General features: G+C 41.0%; 2 protein-coding genes across 2 annotated transcripts; both read right to left on the reverse strand.

Moving 5' to 3' along the window:
* Nucleotides 1-5470: 5470 nt before the first annotated feature.
* Nucleotides 5471-6061, reverse strand: LOC138908029 (uncharacterized). The gene has a single exon (XM_070198659.1). The coding sequence runs from the start codon at nucleotides 6059-6061 to the stop codon at nucleotides 5471-5473; it is 591 nt and encodes a 196-aa protein (XP_070054760.1).
* Nucleotides 6062-6097: 36 nt separating this feature from the next.
* On the reverse strand, nucleotides 6098-6643 carry LOC138908030 (uncharacterized). Its single transcript, XM_070198660.1, has one exon. It carries the CDS (start codon nucleotides 6641-6643, stop codon nucleotides 6098-6100), a length of 546 nt encoding a protein of 181 aa, XP_070054761.1.
* Nucleotides 6644-13958: the final 7315 nt, after the last annotated feature.

The raw sequence follows: 13958 nt of genomic DNA on the forward strand, positions 1-13958 counted from the left end.
TCAGAGGCTAGGCGTTACTTATCTCCAAATAATTATACAATTGTTGCATGCTGATTTGAGATTGCAGATTTCCAGTTATTTAACCTATAGATGTTGTGTCTAGGTGATTTACGCACTAAGTGACAATGAAATCTATTGGGGGAAAGCCCAGAATTATTCATGCTTTTCGAGCAGCAAACAACGTTTAGAAAATTAACACTTTTGGCGAGTAGTAATACCCTATAGGCAGGATCTCTAACAATTGGCGATTGGAACCAATTTTATTGTTATACTTTAACCTTATAGGCATATTTTCTAGGTGAACAAAGCGATACAATAGCGAATGAAATGATTAAAATCCTATAGGCATGATTTCTAGTGGATATGCTGCAACGATGCAAATTGAAGGAAAATTCAATGATATTTATTTCCCATGGGCAGGTTCTCTAATAACATGTAGCAGCAGGGATAATTGAAGCATTTGAACTCATGATTTGCTAGTAGACAAGTAGTGTGAGTGTGTGCTTCTCTTAATGCCATGATTTCTACAGTGCACATAGAGATTGAATGGCATATATAGCAGATGAATCATTGAATCCTATAGGCATATTTTCTACCCTTGCATGAAAATATCAGAATTTACCCATCCCTCATTTTTACTAACATCCCAATTGTTTATTACAAAGTTATTACAGGCCCAATAATGAATATGATTACAAATATTATACAAATAATGACAGTAAGCCCACAGCAGGCCCAAAAGAAATACCCAGCACTGCTGGGCCTTCAACAATTCTCCTGTGGTATACCCAGATTTTCAACAAGAAACCATATTCATCAGCACAACTCAAAATCTATAGAAGAGCTCAAAACCAAATCACACAACCATATTACCCAGGCATTAAATCACTTAAACCAACCAGCTTACATGTTCATTAGACAATAGGAAGAAAGAATTGAGTGGGGTAGTTCAGGTCTCAGTAGTAGAGAAAGTGGCTAAAAGACCCCAAACCCTAGTGTGCCAGAGTTCACAAGAGTCTCAAATGGACCTCGAGCAGTTCTCACACTAGGGAGGTCAGTAGCAAGAGCCTTGGTGACCTTGGCTTTCAGTCGGCCAAGAATGATAGGTTCAGAATAACATAGGTAACAAATGAGAGAGAATGGACAACGGTTAAGGGACAGAAGTTGAGGAAATGCACTTATAGCTTAAAGTAGACATAGCAAAGTTGAGCATACAGAGCAGCAAATCAAGCAGATCACAGGACTTAGAAGCAGGTTCAGCAGGACTTCAACACTTAGCAAAGTAGCACATAAGCAGCCACATATTGAAAGAGTTAGGGGAGAAACGCATAAAGTAGCCCAGAAACGCATTAAGCCATAAATTTCAGAAGCGAGAGCACATGCAAATCAGAGACACATAAAAAATGAAATTGCAAAAGGTCAAGCGACTTACCAGTTAAACGGACAACAATAAAGAACAAAAATTTCGCAAGAACCCATAATCTCAATGTGTCAAAGTTCCCAAGAGCTTCAAAAGAACCCTGGGCAATGCTCGCACCAAGAGAAAGTTCGAATAATAGAATCTCAGTGGCCTTGGCTTTCAGCCGGCCAAAAACAAAGTACAGAATAAGAGAATGAGAGAATCACAGAACAAAGCTCTAATTTTTAGTGAAAGTATATCGATTCCGCTCTCTCTCAAAGGGGAATGGGGAGGGGTTTATATAGTGACATAAATCGAACAAGGAAACACTGTAAAATCAAACATAAATAAGGAAGTAATAACATGCAGAATCAACAAAAATTAGATTAGAAAAAAAAAGGTAAACCCTAGTTGACAGAAATCGGAAATTGGTCGAAAATCTTAGCTAATCGGACCCATATAGCCTGGTCATGATGTATATGGACTAAATACTGTCCAGATTCAAGCGATTGAAGTTGAATGGCCAGATTCTGAGAGATAGTACTTGCCATGTTTAGGCAAGTACTAGGTGATACCATAGTTTTGTAGAAAATAACAAGATCACACACAAAAGGTAAGGAAATCATGGAGAGAATCCATAGTTGAGACGAATTTGGAGAGATTTGAGAGGGCGGCTAGGGTTTCTGTGGAGAGGAGAAGAGAGAATTTTAGGGCGTCGGGTTAAAGAGAATGAGAGGATTAGTGTTGGGGTGGGTAATTAAAATGAGGGGAATAAATGAGGGTCGTTGATCTTTCAAGATCAACGACCGGGATTTAAAATGAACGTGACAGGTTAATTAAAATGGATACCGACCAGGTCTTGTAAAGGGGTCGTTTGACTTTGGGATGGGGTTACTGGGCTAAGGTGTTTGGCCATTTTTTAGTCCGAAAATTGGTTTAAAAATTGGGCCAGCCTTTTATACATACATAATTTATCAAAATAATTTATAAAAATAATTAGTAAATGAATAAAAATATTTTTATATACTAAAATGATTTAAAATAATAATTTAGCATTATACAAATGCTCTTTTTACACCAATAATATAAATAAGGAGTATTTGTATATGAATATAGGCTATTATTGCAAGATTGTGCAAATAGCTTTAAAATGCTAATGTAATTATATATAAAATAAAATAAAGTGAAAATATTATGAGACATATATGAGGATACAAAATAGTAATTTTGGATGATTAATTCATCACAAATAATTCAAAGGGATAATTACTAAATATTTATGTAATTTAAATGCAAACAAATTAATTTTAAAGCTCTAAAAATTATGAAAAATTATAAAAAGTGCTTGTATAGATTTATAAGCTAAATAATGATGCAAAAATAATATTTTGAAAGTATATATATTATTTGAAAAAATATGAGGGCAAACTTGGGTATCTACAACTGCCCCCACTTTACCCGAGAATGATGAAAGAGTTGTCGGGTAAAGAAAATGATGGCCAATTTTGGTCGAATTGAATGAGGGATGATATGATTTGAAAAAATGGGGACCGAACCCTGGTTCCTGAGTTGCCTACATATCCCTGGTGTTACGGGAATCAGGCCGTGTGTAGTTCTGGATCCAACGGCGAATGAAACCGAGGGAGTTGTTATAAGAATGATCGTATGTTTTTGGAAAAGGGCTCTTTTGGGTAGGATAGTATTAGATGAATTTATGCGAAATTATGAATGTGAATTTGAAATGTTGCGGATATATCACTGAACAAATATCTGAATGGTCATAGAGTGAAAGGCGGGGATTGATGGTAGTCGGTTATGTTTGAAATAATTGCAGGATGTGAACGTTGTGAACGGAAACCGGAGCGAAGATTGCTCCCGTTTGGAGAACGGTTACCTCTTGGATTACCTGCAAAACTTAAAACATGGCGCATGTGAATATATACAGGTTATTGCAAGAATTTAAACGTGTTATAAATTCCCTTTGGACCATGAAGGTTGTCTTTGGACAGTGAGGATGATATCCTTAGACCATGATGTCCTGGTCCATGAAGCGTGTGATAAGGGATTTGTAGGCCATGAAATGGTGTCCTCAGGATATGAGGATGGTGCCTCTGGACTATGACGCCTTTGAATAATGGAGTGCAATTTTGAGAGATCCTCAAGCCATGGAATGGTGTCTCCCGGCTATGAGGATGATGACGCCTTTGGACAAAATGGCGATGTTTCAGCCCATGAAATGCAAAGATATTATGCTTGGTCATATGCGAGATCGAGACAAGACAAGACTTAGTCTTGTGTGAGATGAGGGTTATCGCTTAGCCCTAGGTGAATAAAGAGATAGCGTAGTGGAGATAGTATTTAATCTTATGCGAGGAAAAGGCATTGCTTAGCCTTATGCAATTAGGGAGGCAATGTTCAGTCTCGATGCGAAGAAAGGCAGTGCTTAGCCTTATGTAATTAAGGAGGCAATGTTTAGCCTCATGCAATGAGGAGACAATGCTTAGTCTCATGCAGGAAAAGCCAATGCTTAGCCTTATGCAATTAGGGAGGCAATGCTTAGCCCCATGCAAGAATAGGAGACAATGCCTAGTCTCATGCAGGGAAAGACAATGCTTAGCGTTATGCTAGGATGGAGGTAGAGCTTAAACTCATGCAAATGATGAGAAGGCAGTGTGAAAGTAGAGTATTTCTTAGCTGGAGGTGTTTGCACTAGGTAATTTGTCGTCATGAAGGTAGTGACTTGATGTATCTGCGGATAATATTGTCTTATTGTGCCTGCATCCAAAGAAAAATTGTGAGTTATGTGGGGAAGGTTGGTTCGTGCTTTCTTTTTCTTGCTCTATCTTTGCTCCTGCCTTGAGATTCTGTTTGAGTTACCCTGGGTAACATCTGGTTGTCATAGAAATAAAGTTTTCGAAAACATATGCATGCATTTGATAAATATAGTTATTTGAAATGTAGTAGTATGCGATATCAAGTAATTTAGATGAACCGATGACTGTGACATATTTTAGAGACATTGTGACCTCTCTGCTTTAGAATTTTGAGGGTCCCCCTCAAAATTCTGCCCTAGTTTAAGCGCAATACTTCTGACAATACTTTGGCTATTTCGCATATGATGAAGTTGGCTGGACTTGCTTTAGAATTTTGAGGGTCCTCCTCAAAATTCTGCCTCAGTTTCTGATCATGTCAAATTGAAGATTTTATTAAGATGTGACCGAACCCACAGGGCTGCCTACGTATCCCCTCTTAAATGGGAATCAGGTCAAGCGTAGTCCAGTTACATCAAATGAAGAAATGTAAGCAATCCTAAACATAGTATCTCTTGACTGCGTCTGAGTTGATAGGTTTTGGCCAAATCTCTCCGTCCATTTCTGCAAGTATAAGTGCTCCTCCTATTAATACTCGATGAACCATGTAGGGACCTTGCCAATTGGGTAAAAATTTCCCTTTAGCTTCATCTTGATGCGGGAAAATTCGCTTTAGTACCAACTGCCCCGGTGTGAATTACCTTGGTCTGACCTTTTTGTTGAAAGAGCTTGCCATTCTGTTCTTGTAGAGTTGACCGTGGCATACTACATCCATTCTCTTTCCATCAATGAGGTCCAATTGTTCAAAGCGGCTTTGTACCCATTCTGCGTCGCTGAGCTCAGCTTCTTGTATGATTCTTAGAGAAGGGATTTCTACTTCGGCAGGAATAACCACTTCTGTATCGTAGACCAATAACTAGGGAATTGCCCTGGTTGATGTGCAAACCGTGGTACGATATCCAAGCAGAGTAAATGGTAGCTTCTCGTGCCATTGTTTGTAATTATCTACCATTTTCCTCAATATCTTCCTGATGTTTTTGTTGGCGGCTTCTACAACTCCATTCATTTGCGGCCCGTATGCTGTGGAGTTCTTATGCTTGATCTTGAAAGTTTCACACATGGCCTTCATTAAATCACTATTTAGATTAGCGGCATTGTCGGTGATGATTGACTATGGTACTCCGAATCGACAAACAATGTGATCCCGAACAAAATCTGCAGCGACCTTCTTAGTTACAGCTTTGTAAGATGCGACTTCAACTCATTTTGTGAAATAGTCTATGGCCACTAGAATAACTTTATGCCCATTTGAAGCAGCGGGTTCGATCGGACCGATGACGCCCATGCCCCAAGCGGAGAAAGGCCAGGGTGCACTTGTTGCATTGAGTTCATTGGGTGGCACTCGTATCATATCCGCATGTATCTGGCATTGGTGATACTTTTGTACATACTTGATGCAGTCTGTTTCCATGGTCATCCAGAAATACCATGCTCTTAGTATTTTCTTGGCTAAGACAAAACCATTCATGGGTGGCCCGCAAGTTCTGGCATGTATTTTCTCGAGCAATCTGAATGCTTCCTTGGCATCGACACACCATAGTAACCCCAGGTCAAGAGTCCTTTTGTACAAAATTCCTCCGTTTTGAAAGAAATGGTTAGCTAACCTTCGGAGTGTGTGTTTCTGAGTATGATTTGCGTGCTCCAGGTACTCTCCTTTTGCCAAGTATTCTTTGATATCGTGGAACCATGGATTTCCATCACTTTCATCTTCAACATGAGCACAATAATATGGCTTCTTATGAATTCCTATTGGGATAGGATCGATGAAATTCTTGTCTGGGTGTTGTATCATGGAAGATAAAGTGGCCAATGCATCTGCGAACTCATTCTAAACCCTCAGAACATGTTTGAATTCTATCTTCGTGAACCTCTTGATCAGCTCTTGCACACAGTACAGATATGGCAATATTTTGGTATTCTTTGTATCCCATTCTCCTAAAACCTGATGCACCAAAAGGTCGGAATCTCCAATCACCAGCAATTTCTGAACATTCATGTCAATGGCTAACCTGAGTCCCAAGATGCAAGCCTCATATTCTTCCATATTGTTGGTACATGGAAACTTGAGTTTTGCGGATACCGGATAGTATTGGTCTGTTTCTGACACTAAGACAGCTCCGATACCCACTCCTTTGAAGTTTGCAGCTCCATCGAAGAACATTCTCCAACCATCGTATGCTTCGGTGATATCTTCTCCCACAAACAATACCTCCTCGTCGGGAAAATATGTTTTCAATGGTTGGTATTCTCCGTCTACAGGATTTTCTGCCAAATGATCCACCAACGCTTGCCCTTTGACCGCCTTATGAGTTACATAAATGATGTCGAACTCACTCATCAATATCTGCCATTTTGCTAACGTTCTCATAGGCATGGGTTTCTGGAAGATGTATTTCAGCGGATCCATCCTTGATATGAGATATGTGGTGCAGGCACAGAAGTAGTGCCTTAACGTTTGAGCTATCCATGTCAAAGCACAGCAGGTGCGCTCCAGTAAAGAGTACCGTGCTTCAAATGTGTGAATTTCTTACTCATATAATATATGGCCTACTCCTTTCTTCCCATCTCATCATGTTGTCCGAGAACATAACCAAAAGCCTCATCTAGTACGGACAAATAAAGCAACAAAGGTTTCCCTGGTTCCGGTGGGACCAGAACAGGTGGTTTAGATAAATACTCCTTGATTTTGTCGAAGGCTTTCTGGCATTATTTAGTCCAGCTTGTTGCAACATCTTTCTTCAACATTTTGAAAATCGGTTCACAGATCACAATTAATTGTGCTATGAAATGGCTGATGTAGTTGAGACGCCCTAAGAAACTCATCACATATTTCTTGTTCTTCGGAGGTGGCAAGTCCTGGATAGCTTTGACCTTTGACGGGTCCAATTCAATCCCTCGTCGGCTGACGATGAATCCTAGCAATTTTCCGGCGGGGACTCCGAAGGCACACTTTGCGTGATTCAATTTCAGATTGTATCTTCGAAGCCGATCGAAGAATTTCTTCAAGTATGCTATATGATCTGCGCCTTTTCTGGATTTGATGATGACGTCATCCACATACACCTCTATTTCCTTGTGTATCACATCGTGGAAAATAGTGGTCATAGCTCTCATGTAAGTTGCTCCAGCATTCTTCAGGCCAAACAATATCATTTTATAGCAGTACATTCCCCATTGACGGGCCTGGATGGTGCAGCAGTCCAATTCTTGAGAGCAGCTCATTTTTCAACGGTCTGAATGGTAAGGTCTTCCTCCTCCTCCTCAACTATCGCACTGCAATCCATGTCTTCGTCATCCAGAAATAGCTTCCTTATGCCAGCTCTTCATATTCCTCAGACTCCCATATCATGTCAGCTTGATGAAATGTCTGGTGCAAATGTGGTACCGGTTGTTCCAGCGGATAATAAGGACCGCGCCATGGTGGTGACCAATCCTGGTACTCTTGCCAAGTATAATTGTACCCAAGACCGAAAGTTGTACCATGATGCTTCGGATGTGCCGGTTTGGTGATCCCTTGGAGGTTCTTGCCGAGACCCTTGCCAGGTTCATACCATATCCATATTAGTATGCTTTCTATCATGTTGCTCCACCATTTGTCCTTTTCAATTGCATTGATGCGCTCAATGCGATGGTATGTTTCTCTACCTAGCTTCTTCCTATTCTCGATGACCGAAACAATATGATTGGTATAAATTGGATTACTTTCGTCTCCGTGGATGATCATCTGCTGGTGGTTCCATTCAAACTTCAAGACCTGATTCAGAGTAGAGGCCACTGCCGCAGCGGCATGTATCTAGGGTCGTCCCAATAATAGATTATAGGTAGCAGATATATTCAGCACTTGAAACTCAACATCAAACCAGGTTAGGCCCATCTGTAGGCTGAGGTTGATTTCTCCGATTGTGGATCTTTGAGATCCATCAAACGCCTTTACATTCATGCTTCATGCTCGTATCTCATGCAGGCCTTTACCCAATCTCTTTAGAGTGGTCAGTGGACATATATTGAGACTCGAACCCCCATCTATCAGGACCCCGGTGATGAATTTATCTTCAAATTGCATTGTGATATGTAGCGCCCTGTTGTGACTTAGTCTTTCTGGTGGCAGCTCGTCTTCATGAAAGGTGATTTGGTGGCTTTCCAGTACCTGCCCAACCATGTTGGCCATTTCCCCACTAGTGATGTTGGTGGGTACATAGGCTTCATTTAGCACCTTCATCAGGGTTTCTGTGTGTCTCAGAGTTTTGTAGCAGTGACAAGATAGATATCTGAGCCAGAGTTTTGTTCAAATGGTCAACCACAGAGTATTCTTTTGCTTGCACTTTTCTCCAAAGGTCATCAGGGCCAGTTTCAATGACATGCGGCTTAGATGCAGCTTCATTGCTTGTTCCTCCAAGTGCTCATGTGTATAAACCCTGCTAGTTCTGGTCATGCCTTGTGTTGTACATGTTTCTTTCATTTTTGCTTTTCCTTTCCTTCTCACTTCTACAACATAATCCCATGGTATAGCATCAGACTTGTAAGATGGCATGGGTGGTACCATCACAGTGAAGGGTTTGGTTACCTCAACTTTAAACGGTGTTGGTACGGTTACCTTAACTTCAAGCGGTGCTTGGGTTTGTACCACAATGGGCGTGAGGGTGACTAGAGATGTTTTAGGATCATCCCCCTCCCGAATGAGTCCAATTGACCCTTCCAGATCCCATTCCTCATCGATCTCTATCACATTCACTCCCTCACCTCTATGATCCGGAAGAGGATTATTACGAACATTGGGTAAGACTTCTTTTGCCTGTATGACCTTGTTGTTGATCAATGTCTGAATCTTGTCTTTCAGAGTGCGACACTCATCAATGGTATGGCCCTTCATGCCTGAGTGATAGGCACATGTCTTTTTTGGGTTAATCCACTGAGAAGAGTTTTCCATAGAAATGGCGGGAATGGGAGTGACATAACCAGCAACCTTTAGTCTCTCATACAGTTGGTCTATGGGTTCAGTGATTGGAGTGTATTGTCTGGGTAGTCTGCGTTCGAAGTTTGGTCTTGGTTTTTGGTAATTTTGGCGGGCGAGTGGTGGTAAGTGATAATATGTGAGTTGGGTGTTATAGGCGTGGTAGGTGGTGGCAAGTTGTTGGTATCTGGGGGTGAGGGCTAGTATGTGGGTGGAGGTGTTTGGTATGTGAGAGGAGACTTAAGACCCTGGGCCACCATTATAACACCCACTTCTTTCTTCTTAGAGATACCTCCTGACTGCAAAGCTTTATTTGTGGCCTGTAGTGCTTCGAAATTTGTCACCATTCCACTCTTAATTCCTTCTTCTATTCTTTCTCCAGCTTGATGATGTCAGAGAATTTATGGTTTTCAATAACCATCAGCCTTTCATAGTACTTCGGGTCTTGAGCTCTGACAAATAACTTATTCATTTATTCTTCTTCAAGCGTTGGCCTTACCTTTGCAGCTTCAGATCTCCATCGAGTAGCATACTCGCGGAAAGTTTCTATTGGTTTCTTCTTGAGATTTTGAATGTAGAAAACATCTGGTGCATTTTTTGTGTTGAACCTGAATCTATCCATGAAATCTGACGCCATGCTCACCCAATTAACCCACTTTTTCGGGTTTTGACTGATGTACCAAGATAAAGCATCTCCCGTGAGGCTTCTCATGAGCAGCTTCATACGGATTCGTTCATCTTTGCCCACTCCTATAAGTTTGTCACAATATGTCCTTAGATGTACCTTCGGATCACCAGTTCCATCGAACATTTCGAACTTGGGAGGTTTGTAACCCTCCGGCAGTTCTACATCTAGTTGAATGCACAAGTCCTCATAATTCATACCTTCAATGCCCTTACTATATTCGACGCTCTGAACTTTGCCAGTGAGCTTCTTGAGTTCTTCCGCCATGTTCTTGATGAGCATGTCCTTCTCGGTTGATTTCGGTATATATAGGGTTTGTTGTGGGGTGTAGGATAAAGTTTTCACATATATGGGATTGCTTTGGTGAACTCCAGGAATCTGGGCATAAGGATGGTCATTGGTTGAGTTTTGGGGATCAAGAGTAGGTTGTGGCGCATTTTGGGGAGCGTGATAAGTGGTGGTTTGCGGGTATTTAGTCGGATGATGGTGGTGTTGTTGAGGAGTAGGTACTGGTAGAGGGTTGTGGTTCTGAGGAGCTATGGTGTATTGATGTGGTGCGGGAGGATTCGATGGTGGATTTTGGTTCTGCATATTTTGGGGTGGTGCCGGGTTTTGGGCATTTGGTTTTTGTTGGTTGATATCAGGGACGTTTAGGGTGAGGGAAAGATTTTCCAAGTTTCAGACCTGCTCAAGTTCTCCTTGTATCTCCAGGATTTTCTGTTCCAGGCGTAAGATCAGTTCGTTCTATGCCGGAATACTTCGGCCATCTAAAGTTTCAACGTTTTCTGCTATAGTAGCATTGTCTTTTCTGATACCGCTAAAATCATCCATTTTTCCTTTCCGCTTGCTTCTATATTTAAGATCACTTGGTGGAGGATGAGGTGGAGGACCTCTGGATCTAGTGTGATATACAGATGATGCCAGTATGTACAAACTAACCTTGGGGAATGGGAATAATCAAAAGAAAGAAAAACAAACAAAGGTAACCAAGTCAGTAGAGATATTTGAAAGAATGCTTGTTGTATTTAAACATATTCTGTAGAATCATGCAATAATTCGCGTCCTAATTGGGGACCTCATTGTGCCCGAGGTAGGTCTAAGCGACACATAGACTCGGAGAAAATTTATGCCAATATTGCGTCATTTCATTAATGTGAAAACGAGCCAAACTTTTACTAAATCAACAATAATAATGAAGTTACTAATGACATTTAGCCTTATTACAATCGAAATCTAAACTAAGCTAGAAAATAGTAAAGAACATCATTTGCTAAATCTATTTGGTCCCTGAGGGACCTTCTCCATGTTTGGCTCTCTTGATTCCGTCAATCAGGTTCCCCAGGTCGCGCATATCCAACAATAGGTAAGACTTTGCTAGATGCCCTCCTTCATTGCCATCCGTGTTCTAACAATCTGAAAGCCTCTTCCTCATCTTTCCCTCAAACTCCATCAACCCTTGCTCCAAATATTCCAATCTCTCGGTGGACTTAGTGGTGATTTCCTTCCATTCATTAATTGCCTTCATGACCACTTTATGTTGTTCCAGATGTCTAGCTTCAGACTCAAAAACCCTTTTGCGACACCTTCTATACTTGACATGTGCCTCGGCATCATCATCAATGGTCTTATTTTCCAAATTGACCCCTGGCTTGACGTCTCCCGCTATATCATCTACCAACCATGATGGATAGAAATACACATGACCAGCATGGTACCCGTCTGGCTCGATAGTCTCTCTTTCCACAATGACCTTCTGGCTCCACATATGTTGTGCCTCAAACTTTAAAGGAATGATGTCCCTTTTGAAATCTGCATTGTACTGGACCATGTTGGAAACCCGAGGTATGACATGTTTTCTTCCTGCTTGTCTCATTACCCTTATAGGAGCATAAGGATAAATTTCTCGTAACCCGATCAATACCAAATGAGTAGTATCCCTCGACCTGATGATGAACCCGCTGCTGGGAAACCACTCAAACATCCAATGTACCTTCTTGTCTGTCAGATTGCTGAAGAAACGTACCCAACTTACAACACCTCCGGGCTATGCAAACCTATATGGGATGAATGTCATTTTCTTTGGGTGATGGTAAGCTATGTAGTCATTCAACGGTCGTCGCAGAAGATCTTGGCGGTATTCTTCCCTCTGAAAGTGTTCCAATAACCAGACTTGTAATAATAAATTACAACCTTCAAAATGTCCGAACCCCTGCTTGCATCGATCTAGAGCGCGGTACAGTTCAGCTAGGATCATAGGGATGATGGTGTAGGTTTTTCCCTCGATTCCTTCCATTAAAGTTCTTGCAACCATAGCTAAACGAGTGTGAATCCTTCCCCCTTTTATTAGAAATATCAACAAACCCAAGAAGCAAATGATGAATACATAAACTCGGCGGTGCGTCCAACCTAAGGAGGTAATGGCAAGTTCCTCATGATGAAGACGATATGACTTACTGTGCCCGTAACGCTCATAAAGGAATTCAAATGGGATGTATGACTTCTTCAAACAAAGCAACTCATCATTTTTCTTGAAACCTAGCATTTTTAGAAAACCGCGAGGGGTGCGATTCTCTGGCACTAATAACCCTGGACTATCCCATGGCAGCTTAGCGAAGCCTCCTATTTCTTCTAGGAGAGGAGTCATTTCTATGTCACAAAGGTGGAAGACAACCCTTTTCTCATCCCAGAATATGGTAGCAGCCTCAATCAATACCCTATTTGGTCGGATATCTAGCAAGGACGACAGATTACCAAGGACCCTTCTCACATGATTCTTATCGCAAGGCACGAGATTTTTCCACCAATCAAGTAGAAGAGGTGGGATGTTTTGGACCATGCCGAACCTGGGGACTTCGTGCTTCATTTTGTGCAAGCAAATAGAGTTAGCCCTCTCCCCCTCCAAATTCGACCATTTACACAATAATGATCAACATATTGGCACATTTTCTCCAAGTAATGAACATAACATGGTAGTGTCCATTGGGATTATGGAAACCCCGTCGAACTTTTAACATGATACATGCACATTTGATGGTGGCGTAAGGTTTCTAGAATGGTCTAGACTAGTACTCTCAAATGGACAACTTGAGAGGAAAAGGCACGGGACCGTCGACTGCACCGCTGATCGACTAGTTTACCACAAATAAGCCTTTCCGATTTAAAAAGGGTAATTCTGGAAGAGCGCAAACACTCATCTAGTGCCGCTATGTTGATAATTGGCACGAGTAGAGTATGATGTGGAGCATGCTTTATACAGAGATAATAACACGTTGCCAAGTATTTGCATGATAAATATGTAAAAGCAGCAAATACGATAATAAGTTAAAATATGAAAAGCATAAGAAAGAAAGACAAAGGAAGAAGTTAGTTCGTGGAATATATGCAAGAATGTAATAAAACAAGTAAGGGAGTAGGGATGGGAGAGGCATGATATAGCAGTCATAGCAAATAATGGGGAAGGGATGTGCATGTTAAAATAAATTTAAACAAATAAAGGTGGAGAAGAGAAAGGATGTGCATGTTATAACAAAGAAAATAATCCACATAAGCCAAGTTCATTATGGTAAGAGCCTAAGTATTTTCCCAGCAGAGTTGTCATGCTGTTGTGCCCCGTTTTCTCGCGAAAGTGGGCTTTCGACGTTGTGACAACTCTTTTGAGTGGGAGTATAGGTATTAAAAGAGAAGAGTCACCACTTAATGATTTTTAAGGTGCGTTAGGGCACCTATTATGCAAATGACTCTGTTTGACTAGTCAACGTCACCAAAGATCGGGTAAGGGCTTAAATTACCTCAAAGAGAAGGTGTTAGGCACTCCTCGAGGTCCACAACTGTGGGTCCTGGCCGAACTTAAGATTATGTGGATTATAATTAGGCTAAGTGATCAAATAAACAAAGCGAATGTAAAGGTCAAAGAATTTCATTACAACATGATTAGTACAGAACTTAGTACGAATATAGGGATACAACTATTTGGATCTAATAACAACATATAAAAGAGGGGGATGGGGATCCTAAGTTTTTTGGCCTAAAGGATCACCCCGTGTAACATAAATA

Source organism: Nicotiana tomentosiformis, chromosome 3 (assembly GCF_000390325.3).
Source record: "Nicotiana tomentosiformis chromosome 3, ASM39032v3, whole genome shotgun sequence".
In the NCBI taxonomy this organism is placed as follows: domain Eukaryota; kingdom Viridiplantae; phylum Streptophyta; class Magnoliopsida; order Solanales; family Solanaceae; genus Nicotiana; species Nicotiana tomentosiformis.